Raw genomic sequence first — 17509 nt, 5'->3', positions numbered from 1 at the left:
TAATTCCTTTTATACTATTTTAATAAGGAAAAACTATTAAAGATGAGAAGGCATGAGATAAAGTATACATTAGTGAAAGCTATATACTAAAGCAGACCTTCAACAATAGCTCATAACTAATAAATGCTTTGTATTTTGTTTTCAAACAGTTATGTAAATCAATTTGGTGACTTCTTATACTGTACTGACATTTACTTTCTTTAAGGTATTTTTCTGGAATTGACTCAAATTGCCATATCACATCTGCTATTCCTTTTGCAGTTCCAGGTTGGAATCAGTATTTCAAATAAAGTAGGGACACATCTAAAATATTTGTGTATCAGAAAAGGTGTTTCTGGCTATTTAAACTCAAGTTAGGCATCCTTTGCCACAGTAGTATCTCCACTTTGCAGGGCACTACTGTCTCTCAAACCAGTTCCATTTGAAAACCAGCAATTAGTAGTCTTAGTTAACTAAAAAAAATGTTTTAAGTGATCTAGGCAGTGGGCATTTTTCCACACCTTTATGTGGGATTATGAGAATTGTTACTTCTTACCATAGGCGATTGCTTATGTTCCCAGACATTGTTAGAACAGCAGTTCTAGAAGAGTAGCCATGTGGAAATTTACAAGTGAAAATTATTGATGTTTTTGGAAACTAGACCGATCTACTTGAATTGTTTATGTTTATTGTAATATAACATGCTATTTGGGCATTATTAGACCAGTCTCTACCTTGAGATGCTAAGTTAATTAAATGAGGTGTTAAATGGAAGTAATGATGTTAGTTGAAAATTGCAAGAAGTGTTTCTGTGAATTGTGTGCCCATTTGCCTCAACCTTTTCTAGTATTAGTTGCCTCAGGCAGTGACTCTTCAACTCTGTAATACTTGATACTGTATCAGGTATCCTGTGGGTAGAGAATAGAGGGATTGCCAGAATTTCTTTTGAAACATAGGTACCTTTTCTTTGTACTTTCCATCCTCTTTTTCCCCCACATAGAAGGTTCTTTCCCATTGCTTTGTTTATATTAGGCATTCAAGTAATTGCGAATTGGTCTTGATGTGAAATAGTTATATGCTAGAGATTGCCCTTCATACAGAGGTGTACCTGCTTTTACTGCCTAATCATCACAAAAGAACTTTGTGTCATTTATCTGATGCCACAAATAGAAGAATACTCATGTCAAAATAACCCTATTAATGGTGTTAGAAAAAGTGAAGCATTATGTACCTATAGGTTAATTTATATTCATCTGATAGTTATTCCTGTGATGTGATCTGTGGAAAGAGTTCTTTGGAAGTTATTTCCTTTTTCTGGGAGTTAGGGGGTGGGGTACAGGGGGTGTAGAGGAGGGAGAAGTGCTGCGGTAGTCAGCAGTTAAAGACAACACTAGAAGAGGGGAAGAATTTTAATTCAAATTTTTATTTAATCAAAAGTCAAAATGTGAATACTTGATTAGTGGAGTTATTGAATTGGTGAAACATACAATCAAAAGTGAATTCTTAGAACTATTATTATGTCTTAATCCAGTCCCACTGAGCTATATCTTGATTTCGTATTTTTACCATATCTATAGCTTGTATCTTAATTGATATAACGCAAAAGTACCATATAGACATCTCAAACTAAAGATCACCAGGTGCTTAGTGTCAGAGCTGGGTTGTCTGCTATGGAAAGTCTTTCCCAGAATTTCGATGAGATTGGGGAAGATACTGCCCAGAAGAGTTCCTCCCAAATGCCCTTTATATAGAGCTCAGGAGAATCTGGAATAATACTGGGCTAGATACTGCCCGAAGGCCTTGTACACTTAAACTACCTCAATGTGCCTTTCTGAATATTACTCAATTATTCCAGGAAGTGAGCATAAATATCACTGCCATTCTTTGTTAACATTTTATGCCTATGTCATTTTCAGCTAGTTATGTGGTGACTAATTTTAGTTGTTTAGGCCCCAAATAGTGTATTTGAGTAATATTCCATGTTTTTAACATGAAGAAATGCTGCAATCCAACGTACTCATCTCTCAAATATGAGGAAAGTTGGCGTAACAGTTACATTATTACTATAGGAATTGGAGAATATATATAGTTTTCACTAGTTTGCATTATACACAAAATATTTTTAAGAAAACAAAACCTATTTCCTAAACTTAAGAGTCCCTTAGTGAAGTCTATTCACTTTTCTGCTGTATGTTGTACAGTTAACATTGTGCAATTGGAATGATCACAATACTAGTAAATCCTCTAGTGATCGCATAAGTGCAATCTTCCCCACTTTATACCAGAAGCTACAGTTTAAAAGTCCATTTGAAGTTTTGTTTTGCTCAGTGGCAAAGATCAAATGGGACCATCCCTCTCCCTGTTAACCACTCTAATTGAGTCCTGAGTGGGAAAAGATTAAATATAAAGGGTTTGGCAACTTTTAGAAGGAGACTTTTGAAAGAAGGTTACCAAGAAATTGAGGATTAAAAAGATTTAGAAGTAATAGCTGTCAAATTCAAATTTGAGAATATCAATTTTGACTTAAAAGCATAATACATGAGTCCCCAATGCAAATATGCTTAATCCCTCACTTTATACATACTTATTTACACTTCTTTTTCCTTTTAAAGAAGTGAATATAGTTAAGAAAAATGTTAAATGTAAACCTACTTTTCTGATTCCCCCCCCTACCAAGACTCCAAGGTATAACATGGAAAGAGAGACATTTTCAGTGGGGAATTACTTCTGTTACTTCACTTTTGAGGATACTGAGATCATTCTCCTTCTACTCATCTTGATTTAAAATTTTTCTTTTGGGTACCCAGAATGGTTCCAAGGTTAGTACTGCTTGAATTCTTTTCAACTTCTGCCATGCATCTTTCCATATTTACTGAGTTTAAATGAATCCTCTCAGGGAGAAAAGAAAAGCTAAATATAGAAAAATGGGAGTACTTTCACGTTTAATACGCAAGGGCATAAAATAGAATGTTAGGAAACAATTTGAATTTTTTTCCCTAAAATGTAGGTGACTATGGGCTAGTTTACAACTTTCCTTCTCTCACTGAAATAAAAATATATAGTTAAGGAATAGGGATGAATACATAAAAGGTGACACTGACAGTTTGGGCATATTCCTTGTTACTTTCTAATCTTGAGAATCACAGTTTGCTGTTTTAGAGGTATCTGAGAGGTTCCAGATAAAAAGCTATGGTGAAATGTTCTTAAACTTTGAGCGTGCTGGATGCCCTAAAGTAGGAGAGGAATTTATAACAGAAGCTTACAATGAAGAACCAGACATTCCGAGCCATCTGAGATCTTGCAATGAGAAGACGCCAGACGATTAGGAAGAGGGCAGTATTAAAGAGGTAGTGGATATTTCGGAGCCTAGGGAAGAGACAGACATAACCAAAGTTAAAACTACCAGATACCCAACCACATTATCTGAAGATAAATGTGTGTTTTCTTGGATATGACTGGCAAGTATTAATGTAGTGCTCACAGAGTAGTTGGCATAACTTGGCCTTTTGGTTTTTGCATCTTTCATTTCCGCAGCATTCTTGCTGAATAGTCAGATTTCTACCATATTTCCCTAACTCATTTCTCTTATACCTCTCTCCATTTGAAACTATTTACAAGCATGACTAGCATAATCTTGTAAATATACTTTGATCATGTTACTGCATCATAAATCTTCACTGGTTCTTGTTCATTAGAAGGTAAATTCTAAAGTTCTTGGCTTGCTATTCAAGCTTCCTCCTTCCTGTTTTGCAAGCTACTTTTCTATCCTTATCATCTCTGCACTGCAGATCCTCTGCTCCTACCAGGATTATACCAGAGTGCTAGAATTTTGTCCCTCAGGGATTATGACTGAAAGAAATTTAAGGAAGTTGAAAAAAATTGAGGAGGGACTTTTTTCTAGGTTAAATAGCATAACCAGGTCTCCTGTCTGTTGGGTATTTATATCCCATTATGACAGAGTGTTGTAGAAGAAACAAATTTGGGTTCAAATCTGTCTCTTCGACTTACTGTGCATTACCATGGGCAAGTTATTTGCTGTGTTTAAATCTAAACATCTGTTTCATAAAAATGGAATAACAAAAGTAATACTTGCCTCATAGAGGTGTAGTGAAGTCTAAATGAAACTGTTACAGGGTAGAGTATAGAGTGCAGGACCTGTAATGTAGTAAATGCTCAAGAAATGTTCATTCTTCTCCTTCTCTGCACAAATGTTATGTCTGGTATAAAATCGGATGCACAGTAGGTGCTCAATAAATATTAACTGACTGATTATACTTACCTTTTTAAGTGTTGCTTTGCTTCTGGAATCCCAGCCATATCCTCTTTCAGTAAGTATTTTTTAACTCCCAAAACATAATTTTCAATGTATTCCAACCAGTTCAACTGGCGCACATCAAAGTTGAATACCTGAGAGGCAAGAGAGATTATAGATGGCCAGAATTGCAGTGCTAGACAGTCACTTTGTCCAGTTGAGGTTTCTTCTACATAGATGAGTGACTTTCAATTTGGGAGACATAGGTTGAACCTCTCCAAAGGAGAGATTATTTGAGTCATTATTTCAAAGGTGCTGATAATATGGATTACTATTTACATAGGAATATTTAAACATGGATCAAACACAAACACTTCACATTTCTTGTGAGGGAGATTTAAAGGAAATGGTATTACATAGTCTGGCGAAAGCTTATGGTTGGTTTGGTATATATTTCAGCTAACCGTGGAGTAATTATTTTTAAAAGTGATGGAATAATATGTTAGTGACCAAAACATAAATGATGCAACTTTCCCTTTCCTCTTAAATTCTGGTGTTACCCGCTATCCTACCACCCTTTCCTAGAACATTACCACTTCATTATGCAGATTACACTTTGGTAAGCAAAGCCTTAAGGAATAAGTTACCATAATTTATATTTAAGAAGAGAGTGATAGTGAAAGTAAAAAGGAGTGATCACAACATGGGGGAGGAGTAGGGAAGAAGGAGAAGGAAGAGATCTGTTTAGGGAGAGAAATTTTGCCACGTAGAAGATAGATATAGAGAGTGACAATAAAGAAAAGGGATTAAAAATTTTAAGGTATCTTTGAGGAAGAGAAAAGACAGACACTTGCATGACCAAAAATATATTCTTTTTTTTTGGTTTGTTACGAAAAAGCTGGAGTAAAGATTTGAATTGCATTCCATAGATTTTATTTTTTGTGTACTTTCTTTGAAAATGACGCTGGGCTGACACAGGATCATGAGGTGGCCCAGATTTATATGGTTTACAAATGGAGATAGGATGAGTTCGGAAGAGAAACCTGATAGGTCGTTCTTGAGCCATCCAGGGATCTTTTCAAAATCTCCATATAAAGGGCTTAACTGGAGAAAGAAAGGGAGGAAATGATCTTCAAATATATTAGAAAAAATAGTTTTGATTGAATATAAAGAATTTAGGGCACTAAAACCTGTTAGTAGAAAGACTGTCAAGAAGATTCGGGTATCATCTCTGGAAATATTTCAAGTATTAGGTATTCTTGGAGAGTTTGGTATGACCCTGTTTTCAAATAACAGATTGCATCAGTGAGTGGATTTGGTTCAATAGGGTTTTATTTGGTGTATTTGGAGAGAATGGCCTGGAAAATGGACTTGTGCTAGCCATTTAAAAAGTCTAATATTTATAAATCTTAGCAAGTGGAGGGTTTGTTTAAGGTGCCTTTGTCCTTCCAACTGGGTACTCTTCTCTCTCTTTGGACATACAGCACTCTCAGATCACTTTTTGTATTAATCCCTGGACATTTAAAAAAAAAAAAAAAAAAAAGCCTATCTTTGGTGGAGAGTTTCTCATTACTCTTAACTTACTGAACTTCTGGTGAGGCCTCACTAGCAAGGATTTTAATAGCTAGAAAGTCTTAATCTAAATAAATGATGTTCCTAGAACAACAAGAATGATGTTCCTTTGAATGGCACAAAGTAGACATTCAATAAATACTTGCTGAATACATTAATGAATTATAGAATTTTGGTCAAATTAATTTAAATATTAATTTTGAAAGCCAAAATTGTTTCTTTTTTGTTATATAACACTTTCTTCTATTTAGTCTGTATATAAGGTTTACATGAGGATGACCAAAGTAAACTCTTAGTTTGATCAGGGCTTAGATGGTACCAAATAAAAGGCATACATTATCAAAACCAAAAAGCCAGTCACCACTAAAGATCAAGTTAGTTAACTTTAAAACGGCTTCACCATTTTCTGAGAATCTCTTGGGTTTAATTCATAAATTGCATCTTTCTTCCAGAGTCTATATTTAGCTCTGTTTCTCTTTAGGAAATATTACATTTCTTAAGAATGTAATTGAATGTGACATCTTAAAGATTTAGTAGTTCTCTAGGGCTCCTTGATTCTTTCTCCTTTATATGCAAATTAAATGTTATATATTAATCACAGAAAACCATCTTAGAACTCGGAGGGAAGTAACTAAATATTATTAACCCTATTTAACATTCTGAGCATTCAGTAAACATTTAATAATGAGCCCTTTGCTGATTCATTGTCCATATTGCTTTTGGTTTATCCTGTCAACTTGCATGGAGAAACATGACAAGAAATAACTTTTTAAAAGTCATAAATGGGCTGGGCGTGGTGGCTTATGCCTGTAATCCCAGCACTTTGGGAGGTCGAGGCAGGCAGATCACCTGAGGTCAGGAGTTCAAGACTGGCCTGACCAATATCTTGAAACCCCGTCTGTACTAAAAATACAAAAATCAGCCGGGCATGGTGGCAGGCCCCTGTAGTCCCAGCTACTTGGGAGGTTGAGACAGGAGATGCGCTTGAACCCGGGCGGCGGAGGTTGCAGTGAGCCGAGATCTCGCCACTGCACTCCAACCTGGGCAACAGAGCAAGACACTGTCTCAAAAAAAAATAAATAAATAAATAAAAAGTCATAAATGTATTTACTTTGCTTTGATAACTTTTTTTTAAATTTCTCTTCATTCTTCCTTTTGAACAATGAGTCCCATGAAACTATATTTTCCTTTTCACTTTGCTACCAGAAAGCTCAAGAACAAATTCACTGCTTAAATTAACTACAGCAACTTAATAGGATCTTGTAGATTATGTATGGACATCCTCTTTTTAAATTTTTAGCTGTGACTTCATATTCTGATTCATATTTCCTTGGTTTTGCATTTTTTAATTTCTATTTTGTTCTTTCATTATGTGTATTTTTTGCAAGATACCTCAAACCTTTGTGAGATTTAGAGTATTAACAGAGAGCAGATGAGATTAGTGAGTTCCAGAGTGCTTCAAAGACTTATCCAAAAGATGAATTGCTTTTTGAAAGAAATTCCATTATCACTTTGGATATGGTTTTTATAGCATAATTAATATTGCTTAGTCATTCATATAAGCAGAGACTTTTATTTTTATACTGTTTAACATTTCTAAGTTTGATTTCAGAGTGGCCCTGTTCAGAATCTTGATTCCATATGGCAATTCAAACTGAATTTTGAGCCACACCAGAATTTGGCAATTACATTTAGTACTATTACTTTTGCTAAGATATTTTTGAGAGCATATGTTAAATCCACTGAAGCTTTGATTCTTTTTCACAAAATTTTGAAAGGTTAAAATAGTAAAATGTCAGAAATGAACCTAGGCTCATTACCTTTTGAGTTATTTAGGCAGGAAAATTCCATGGAGAAAATACATAAGGATAAGCCTACAGAGAGTTTAAAGCTAAATTTTAAAAGAACTTACAATAGCTTGAATTTATTTGTTTTTGATTTATAAACTGGCTTAATCATCATTCATTTCAAACACTAGTGCTAGAAGAATTTTGTCTATGTGTGGTGTGTAAACATTTCTGAATAACTATTTCATATCACTTTGAGAGGTAGCAATGATTTCAGATAAAATATCCCTCTAAATCTTGCCTTTTTTGGCCTAATATAGTATTTATTATATTTGACACGGATAATGCTTAGGAAATAATTCTAGGGCTTGGATTTGAATCATGCTCAATAAGTCTGATAGGTAGAAGTGAAACCCTTAGCTGGCAAGCAAGGTCAGTTAGCCATCTGATATTTACTCCCCAGTGTGACTTGGTTTCTTCTACATGCTGTCAGGTACAAAATAAAAGATACATTTTAGAAAATTGTTTCTTAGTGGGAAATGTCAATCAATATGGAGTGAAAGCCTTAAAATTGAGTTAAAAACTTTACCAATTGCATACAGAGATGTTCAGGGGATATATGACTGAGAAAAAGGCTAGGAACATGTATAATGTACAAAAGATTTCTATGTGTGTGAATTTCAGAATATGCAAAGATTTTAGGACTTATCCTTTGTGACTGCCCAAGAAATTAAATAAGTGGTGCTAATGCTAACGAATTAAGCTGAAGGCCTGTCTTGAGAAATAAAAGTCTGAACTGTTGTAGAGAAATCCTATAGGGAGGAAGATCAATGATGCAGCACTGCTGGAGGGAGGGCTGAGATGAGGCAGAGTGCATAGGTGTAGTGATTCGCTTTAACAAGGTACGGAAGGAACTGTAGCTGGGAGAGGCAGAACAACTTTGATTGGACAAGAATAGTGGATGATAGAGCTTATCAGCAATCAAATCACTATTTTTCATTGAAGTCATATGCTGTGGCAGATAAGGGAAGAACACAGTCACCCAGAGGTATTGAGGGTTTGTTGAAATGATAACTACCAACGAGTGACAAAACGATTGAAGTGCAGTAGATAAAACATGTCGGCAGATCAGCAGTTAAAGATTTAACCAAAGTCCAAGAACTTACGTTTCCTACTTACATTAAACTTGTTTCCTATGGTGGTGTTGATAGCATTGACCGATTTTCTTAGATAAACAAAGCAAAACAAAATCTGTGTCTATAACCAAAACGTCTTATTCATTCATTAGCTTTCCAAGTCAAATAATTCTAAATTCCAAGTGAGTAGCATTTTCCTGTTGCTTAAGTCGGTGCTATACTTACTCTCTGGTCTTCAGGACTCAGCTCAGACATCAGCATTTCTGTATTGTATGTGCTCCATTCCCAACTCCGGTTGAGGAAGTACTCCAACATGGAAGCAGTTCTTAAAATCTGATTCATGACCTTTGTCATCCTGAGATAACCATCAGATAGGAGTAAATATCAGCGCACCACAGATAGCTGCTTCCCTGTCAGTCTACAGGGATGTATGAGAAATTATTTTTAAGAAAATACAAAAATTATCCCTGTCTTTTTCTCCCATTCCTTATTAAAATTCTTATTCTTTTTTTCTCCTTCCACATTAACTCGCTGTTCATTCAACAGAAAAAGAAAAGGGCTGAATCTAAAGGAGCTTGTTCTGTTAGGCATTTAGTACTACCACACTCCTTTTCTAACACCTATTTCTCAAGAATAGCAAACCTATTTTTAAAGTGAGCCAACTATTCAGCTTGAATGACATACTGTTTGTTTTTTTGAATTCTGATGTAGACAATTGGAAAACCTCATCTTTCTTTTTGAGGCAGGGTCTTACTCTGTCACCCAGGCTGGAGCGCAGTGGGGCCCAGCTAATTTTTTATGTATTTTGTAGATAGGGTTTTGCCATGTTGCCCAGGTTGGTCTTGAACTCCTGAGCTCAAGGGAACCAACTGCCCTGGCCTCCCAAAGTGTTGGGATTACAGGCATGAGCCACGGCGCCTGGCTTTATTTCTCATCTTTATTGTACGTTCTTGTATTTTAAAAAATTGATAGAATCTGAGGTCTTAGTATATAACTTTTGGGCAGAAGTGTTTGACTATATCAGTGTTTGGTGAATCAAAAGCAGTTGTCAATCATAGTGGAGATTTAAAAAGAAAAAAAAAAAAAACTTCTTGATAACCTATTCTGTGTTAGGCATGGTCCCGATACTTTTACAAAGTATTCTCTCTGCTAATTTTGATACCATCTTTGTTAGGTAAGTCTGCAGTTTTACAAATGAGCAACATGAGCTTAAGATAAAGTGTCAACGTCAAATTCCAACCCAGTTTTAACTGACCTCAAAAAACCTGAGCTGTGTAATCTCACTGCCTTGTGTCCCATTACACAAGATGAACCACACTATCCAATCTTGTGGTCAGGACTTGGACCAGATCTTCTTTGTGCACCTCCCAACTTTATAACAATTTTCAAAAAACTTTCATATACAATCTTACTTGATCCTAACAATATGGCTGTGAGATAGTCAGGATTTATATTATGTATCTCCATTTTACAGAGAGATTATGCTCAAGGTCCCATAGCTAATGCCCAACCTAGGTCTTTTAGCTACAAATCACTTTTGGCCTGTAAAGCACTTGATTTTTAGTTAACCCAGTCTTGCTAGTAGTGATTACTATAGTTGGCTCAATAATTATGATGCTATTGTGGGGATTTGCTTTTAATTTTGGTCAAAGTTAATGCCCATGTACTAATGACTCATGAGGTATTTCTCTTACTGTATCATAGGAGATTTCTTAGGCATGAGATAGACATCATTGTGCCTGATATAAGCACCATAATAGGGTTCCACTTTACTATTACTATCTAAATCTTTAGCCATTCTCCAACTCTGATGCAATTGATGTGATTTCAATACACTTATTTTAATTTCTAAAAATAATGGTTGGACATGATATCATTGGATGTACAGAACTATATCAACCTAATGATATATTTTAGAAAAAATACTTGTATTACTCTCAGATAGAGAAGGTCTTTATTGTTTGTATGAGACAGGGTCTCGCTTTGTTGCCCAGGCTGGAGTGCAGTGGCTCAGTCATGACTCACTTTAGCCTTGACCTCCTGGGTTCAAGCAATCTTCTGCTTCAGACTTCTGAGTAGCTGGGACTATAGGCACGCGCTACCATGCCTGGACAACGTTTTTAAATTTTATTCTCGTAGTGATGGGGTCTCGCTATGTTGCCTAGTCTGGTCTTGAAGTCCTGGGCTTAAGTGATCCTCCTTCCTCAACCTCCCAAATTGCTGGGGTTACAGGTGTGAGCCACCACACCCAGCCAAGAAGGTCTCCTTAATACACAAAATGCAAAAGCCATAAAGGAAAACAATGATTCATTTTACCACATAAAAATTTAAAATATCTTTTAGGGATTATTATATTCTAAGCACTCATATTAAACTCTATAAAATAGATTATGATTACTATGCCCATTTTATAGAAGAGGAAGTTAGGATTTAGAGAGATGAAGTAATTTAGGACTCTTATGGCTAAGTTGGTGAAGCCAGGATTTAAATCCTATAAGTCTGACTCCAAACTTCATGTTCCTAAGCCCTGCATTATGTGTATCTTCACTCATATTACAAAAAGCTTTATAGTCAAAGCTAAAAAGAAACAGACCTGGAAAAATATATGAAATACGTATTCAGACACACATGTTCCCATATATTAATAAGGACAACCTAATAGGAAAATAGGGAGCAGAAGCAGGCAACCCACAGAGGGGAAAACTTAAATGTCCAATAAACAAATGAAAGTCCAGTCCCTCCAGCAATCAGGAATGCAAATCAAAAAAACAAAAAGATGTCATTGCTTATGAGTTTGACAATTCAGAAGTTGATTTTTACAAAGTATTAATGAGGGTAAGAAATACTGTTTTGTACCCCCCGCCCAGGCACAGTGGCTCATGCCTGTAATCCCGGCACTTTGCGAGGCCGAGGCAGTGGATTAGGGATCAGGAGTTCAGGGAACCAGCCTAGCCAAGATGAACTAAGCATATAAAAATACAAAAGTGGCCAGGCCGTGGCGGGCACCATGACCCAGCTACTCCCAGGAGGCTGAGGCAGGAGAATAAGCAGGCAGGAGGTAGAAGTTGCAGTGAGCGAGGTGCGCCACTGCACTCAGCCTGGGTGACAGAGCAAGACTCCGTCTCAAAAAAAAAAAAAAAAAAAAAGCCAGTTTATAACTTTCCCTCATACACCTGTTGTGGTGGTGCCCAGCTGACGAGCTTCAGCTAGGGAGGGTCATCTGGCACTAGTCACAAAATCCACATACCCTTTAATCCAGCAATCTCCCTCCTCAGCATCCTCTCCTGGCACAGGCACATTCTAGAAAGAGGCATGCACACTGATATCCATTGCCTCGTTGTTTGCAGTAAAAAAAAAAAAAAGGCAACACTGGGCAGGATGACTTAGATTTTCATGGAAAATTAGTGGAAAAAGTTGTAAAATACATACAATTGATTTATATACACACATACCCCCCTACTGCAAAGCAAACCATATATGTTCATATATGGATGTAAAAGCGTAGAAGAGTATACACAAGCACACCTGGAGAAGGAAAGGGTCTAGAAGGATTTCAACGTTTTGTTCCATGAAGATTATTGCTAAAATACATACCACACAACAAACCAACCCATTTCCCACAAATATTACTCTTTGACTTCTCACAAGATACATACAGATTTTTATTGTGTCTCTTCCTTCCGTGTTTCTCTTTCCTAACTGAACTTTGTTCTTTATGCAGGCCTTCTTCCAATCCTGACACATTTTAAAACCTTTAGCATTTCTGCCTATAATATTTGGGTGTTCTTCTTTTCCTATCTTTATTGAATAAGCCCCATACAAATATTTTCCCCATAATCACAATGTTTTCTTTTCCCTTTGCTCAAGAACTGAGTTATGAGCTCCAAATGAGGTCTCTAACAATTTACATTCACTCTACATTGGCTAAGTTTTAGTCATTTGCACTGCTAATAAAGATGACAAACATGCTGAAGAAGACTTCCTCCCTCATAAAGGGGCTAGCACAGAGGGCAATACTGTTCATGCTTCTGATTCTTGATCACAAGAATTGCCTTAGGCAATTATAATAATGATGACTCTGACACAACAGTATCTGAGCGAGACAGATAAAGGCTATGTCCTATGTCACACAGCTAGGTGGTGACAGCTGACGTAGCATCAGCACACTGTGTTCCCTCTAATTTCTTCATTCATCTCTAGGTGGCAGTAAATCTGGTCCTGAATACTGACTTTGACACTCTGCTTTCTCCACATCCTTCCTGTCACTTCCTTTGAGACTACTTCAGATTCTTCCCTTAGCTTCTATTTCTCCATTTGTAAAATTGGGATGATGAGGATCTCTTCTTGGGTAACTGTGACAATTAAAATGGGATCATCATACATCAGCCTTAGTCCCACGAGTGCCACAGTAAACTCTAAGTGAGGTTGTCATCATTACTGTAGATTTAAGATTATCCACCTATTCAGAAAACCCTAGTGACAGAGCCTCAGTTGCTTTTCTTTTTGGGTGAATGATCACTTGCTGAATTCATCAAGCAAGCTCTTTAACATTTACCTTCCTTTATTATGCTGGAACAATTTTAATGTAGGAGGCTTTTGTGGCTTCTCACTATGACTGCTTTGTTTGTTCAAAACTTATACAGGCTGAGTATCCTTTATCTGAAATGCTTGGGTCAGAAGTGTTTTGGGTTTTAACTGTTTTCAGATTTTGGAATATTTGCTTATATGTAATGAGATATCTTGGGGATGGGACCCATGTCTAAACACAAAATTCATTTCTGTTTCATACATACTTAGCCATATACACATGGCCTGAAGGTAATCTTATGTAATATTTTGAATAATTTATGCATGAAACAGTTTTGAACATTTTTTTGACTGTGACCCATCACATGAGGTACGGTGTGTGGAATTTTCCACTTGTGGCGTCATGTCAGCACTCAGAACATTTTGGATTTTGGAGAATTCCAGATTTGAGATGTTCAGATTAGGTGTGTTCAATCTGTATATATGGGTAAGATTCAGTTGTCTCCTTTAATCCTCTGCTGAAGGAAGCACTGAAGATTTTGGGGCCTCAATCTCCCATATGCAGTGACACTCTCAAAGCCATTGACTCAGCTTCTCACCTGAGTTTCCTTCCAGTGAGCCACAGATAGAAGTCATAGATGATGGCAGGGGCCTGGTGGCTGATGGCATTCCAGTACTGGGTTGTGAAGTTGCTGGTGGTGAAATCAGCATATGGCCTCCTAAAAGCTCTCTCTAATGGGATTTGAATTTCAAAGGTTGCCAAGACTTGGACTCCTGGGGAAAAAAGAAAGTAAGTGCTAGAGGAGAAGAGGAGAATATAAGCCCATCATAGTGGAAAGCATTTGTAATGGGTCAAAACAATAAAGACAAAGGATTTGTTGTGTAGAGTCAAGAATCAATTTCTGAGAACAATATAAAGATTTTTATGCTAAGCAAGTGGTTATCTGCAAAATGAAACAATGTGAATGGGTTAAGAATTGGATCCTTTATTTGAAACATCTACTCTAAAACAAATTCCTGGGGAAACACTTGTCAATACAAGGAGGTACTGTTCAGAAAAAACATAAATCTGCATTTAATTCTAAGGTTATCTAGTCTATTCTGAAAGCCCCAAGGCAGAGGCTAGAAACTTTATTTCCCTGGCTGGACCATTACTTTCAGAACCATTTAGAAAGTTTCTTAACATTTTATTTCAATCTTTAGTAAAGGTTTAAGTAAAAGATTCTAAAGATTCTCAAGGCAAGATTTCTTTGTGTTAGTTTACTTCAAATACTTCCCTGAGAATATGTCAGACTCAGTTGTCCACTCTGCTATCCAGGGTTTTATTCATAATAGTATTTTTCTTTTTATAGATTAAGATTAATTAAGAACTTTTTACATACATTTGTGAATTCAGTAGTTCTTTCAAAAAGATACTCATTTGAATTCAATTTTATTTAAGGTATGTAGGTTTTTTCAAAACATATGCCTAAGCTCATTATTCAATTATGATGTCAGTTATTATGGTAATATGACTGTTGCCCTCCTTAAAAAAATACCAGCTGAAATCTATCTGAAAATATAAATCCTATACAAAGAAGAGTCTCCAGAATCAATTGGTTCATAGGCATTTGTTAAAACATATGTGGCATTATTAAAACATTTGGTTCTGTGCATAACCGAAAGTTATGCACAAGTTGATAGCATAAGAGATTCTGATCTCAACACTGACATTCTGATGTATATATCCATATACCTGGTCAACATTTCCATCTGGATGTGTAATAGACATTCACATCTAACAGCTCTAAAATGGGCCTCCTGATACTCCGACTACCAACCACCCCCTTCCCAATACATGCACAAACTTGCTTCTTCACTAATCTACTTCTAACCAAATGGTAATTCAATTTTTTTAGTAGTTCAGCCAAAAACTTTGGGGTCATCCTTGATTCTTCTCTTTAACAACCCACACACAATTGAACAAAATCTATCAGCTCTCTGTTTGAAAAATACCCAGAATCATAATTTCCACCTGCTATCTCTCTGATCAAAACCACTACTGTAGCCTGGAATGTTGCAATACTGTCCGAAGTGGTCTCTGCCACTACCCTTGTACTCCCAGTCGGACCTCCATGTAGCCGCCAGAGTGATTCTTCTAAAATGTAACTCAGAGTATATTACAGGAACTTCTCCATTCAGAGCCCTTCAATGGAATCTCTTCTCATTTAGAGTCATAGCCATGGTCTGCAAGGCCTTGCACTCTCTGCATCTTCTCTCTCTGCCCACCACTCTGACTTCATCTCCTACCATTCTCCCTCTCAGTGCTTCTGCTGCAGCCATACTGGCCGGCTTGCTGTCCTTCAACTTGGGTATTTCCTCCACATGTCCCTCCGATTTGCCCCCTCACTTCTTTCAGGTCTCTGCTAAGATGACACGTTATCAGACAGACTTTCTTTGGCCATCACATATCAAACAGCAGCCTTCCCACAACACTATTTACTTCTTTAGTCGGTTTTATTTTTCTGCACTCAACCATATCTGATGTATATTTCTCCTAAGATTTAAGTACCATAACAAAATTTTGTCTATTTTGTTTCAACCTATATAGTACCTTGAAAGTGGTTGGCAGGTAATCGGTGCCCAATAAATACTTTTTGACTAACTGAATGAATAAATATCTCAGCAACATACAATTACTTTCCTTTTCCTAAATCTATGTCAATCCTTCCTTTAGTCATTTCAAATATATTTATTTAGCATTTAACACTTGCCAGGCACTGTGGTAGATGCTGAGGTAAAAAAAATACATATGACATATTCCTTGTCTTTAAAGAATTGGCAATCTGGTGGGAGATGTGGACAATTCATGATTACAATACTTTGCCTGAGTATTCTGCTAGAGGCCAGTACAATAAGCTCTGGAGGAATACAAAAGAAGCATCTAGCTCTGTCTGTGTGCCAGGAAGGGGAGGGGTGGGGCTGGGTTAGGAAGGCTTTCTGAGAAAGCTGTCCATATGGTGATTGCAGGCGTTTACTAAAATGTTCACTGTTCTAACCACTGTACGAAGCACTTTATCTCCCTACATTCTCCGAAGAGCTCCCTAGAATAGAATAATTATTATTCTCATTGACAGATTTAAAAAAAAAAAAAATCTATGAGGAGAAACTGAGTGACTTTTTCAAGTTCACACAACTAGTAAGTAGCGGAGTCTACTAAATGGTAGGCACCATACCAGCATATAACAGCTATGTGAGCACGGATTTCTGTTTAGTGATACATCCTCAGCACCAAGAATAATGCCTATTTAATGAATACAGGAGTGAGTGAATGAGCTAGGATTTGAATCCAAGTCTATCAGATCCCAAAGCCCAAGACTTTTAACCATGAAGCTACCGTCTTTCTGATGTGACGGACAAGTAGAAACTCATGCACATGTAGAAAATGTAATTTGGCAATTGAAAACTGCACTCTACATCCTCATAGGTCAAAGAAGAATTTCAAATGAAAAATGCTTAATGCTTAGAGAGTAATGATAACATAAACATTATACAACAAAATGTGTGGGATACAGCCAAAGTGGCATTTGAGGGAAATACAAGCCATGAATGCATGTATTAGACAAGCCGAATATTCGTGAGCTGTATTTCTAAATTAAAGAGAAGAGGCCGGGCGCAGTGGCTCACGCCTGTAATTCCAGCACTTTGGGAGGCCGAGGCGGGCATATCACGAGGTCAGATCAAGACCATCCTGGTTAAACACGGTGAAACCCCATCTCTACTAAACAATACCAAAAAAAAAAAAACTAGCCGGGCGTGGTGGCGGGCGCCTGTAGTCCCAGCACTTTGGGAGGCCGAGACGGGTGGATCACGGGGTCAGGAGATCAAGACCATCCTGGCGAACACGGGAAACCCCGTCTCTACTAAAAAATACAAAAAAACTAGCCGGGCGAGGTGGCGGGCGCCTGTAGTCCCAGCTACTCGGGAGGCTGAGGCAGGAGAATGACGTAAACCCGGGAGGCGGAGCTTGCAGTGAGCTGAGATCGCGCCACTGCACTCCAGCCTGGGCGACAGAGCGAGACTCCGTCTCAAAAAAAAAAAAAAAGAAGAAAGAAGTAATGAAAGAAAACAGGAGGAAGGGGAAAACAGAGATAAGGCAATATATCAATATGTATCAATGCAGTAGAAAACGAAGCAACATAATAAAGAATCAATAAAGCCAGAAGAAGTTGGTTCTTTGAAAAAAAGAAATAATAAACCCTTTGGAGAAGACACAT

The 17509-nt window shown here is 37.1% G+C and overlaps 1 protein-coding gene across 1 annotated transcript in view; it reads right to left on the bottom strand.

Moving 5' to 3' along the window:
• Positions 1–1384: 1384 nt before the first annotated feature.
• FAR2 (fatty acyl-CoA reductase 2) overlaps positions 1385–17509 on the bottom strand; it is a 181343-nt gene continuing 165218 nt past the window's right edge. The window contains exons 9-12 of the mRNA XM_009180464.3: positions 13853–14027; positions 8952–9081; positions 4259–4386; positions 1385–3345 (exon numbers count right to left, since the gene is read on the bottom strand). Of these exons, the coding sequence (XP_009178728.3) occupies positions 3183–3345; positions 4259–4386; positions 8952–9081; positions 13853–14027 (596 nt within the window). The 3' untranslated portion in view covers positions 1385–3182. The remainder of the gene's footprint in view (positions 3346–4258; positions 4387–8951; positions 9082–13852; positions 14028–17509) is intronic.

This window comes from Papio anubis, chromosome 9 (genome assembly GCF_008728515.1).
Source record: "Papio anubis isolate 15944 chromosome 9, Panubis1.0, whole genome shotgun sequence".
Lineage (NCBI taxonomy): Eukaryota > Metazoa > Chordata > Mammalia > Primates > Cercopithecidae > Papio > Papio anubis.
Note: the sequence above shows the minus strand (reverse complement) of the source record. Positions and strands in the feature narration are given on the sequence as shown.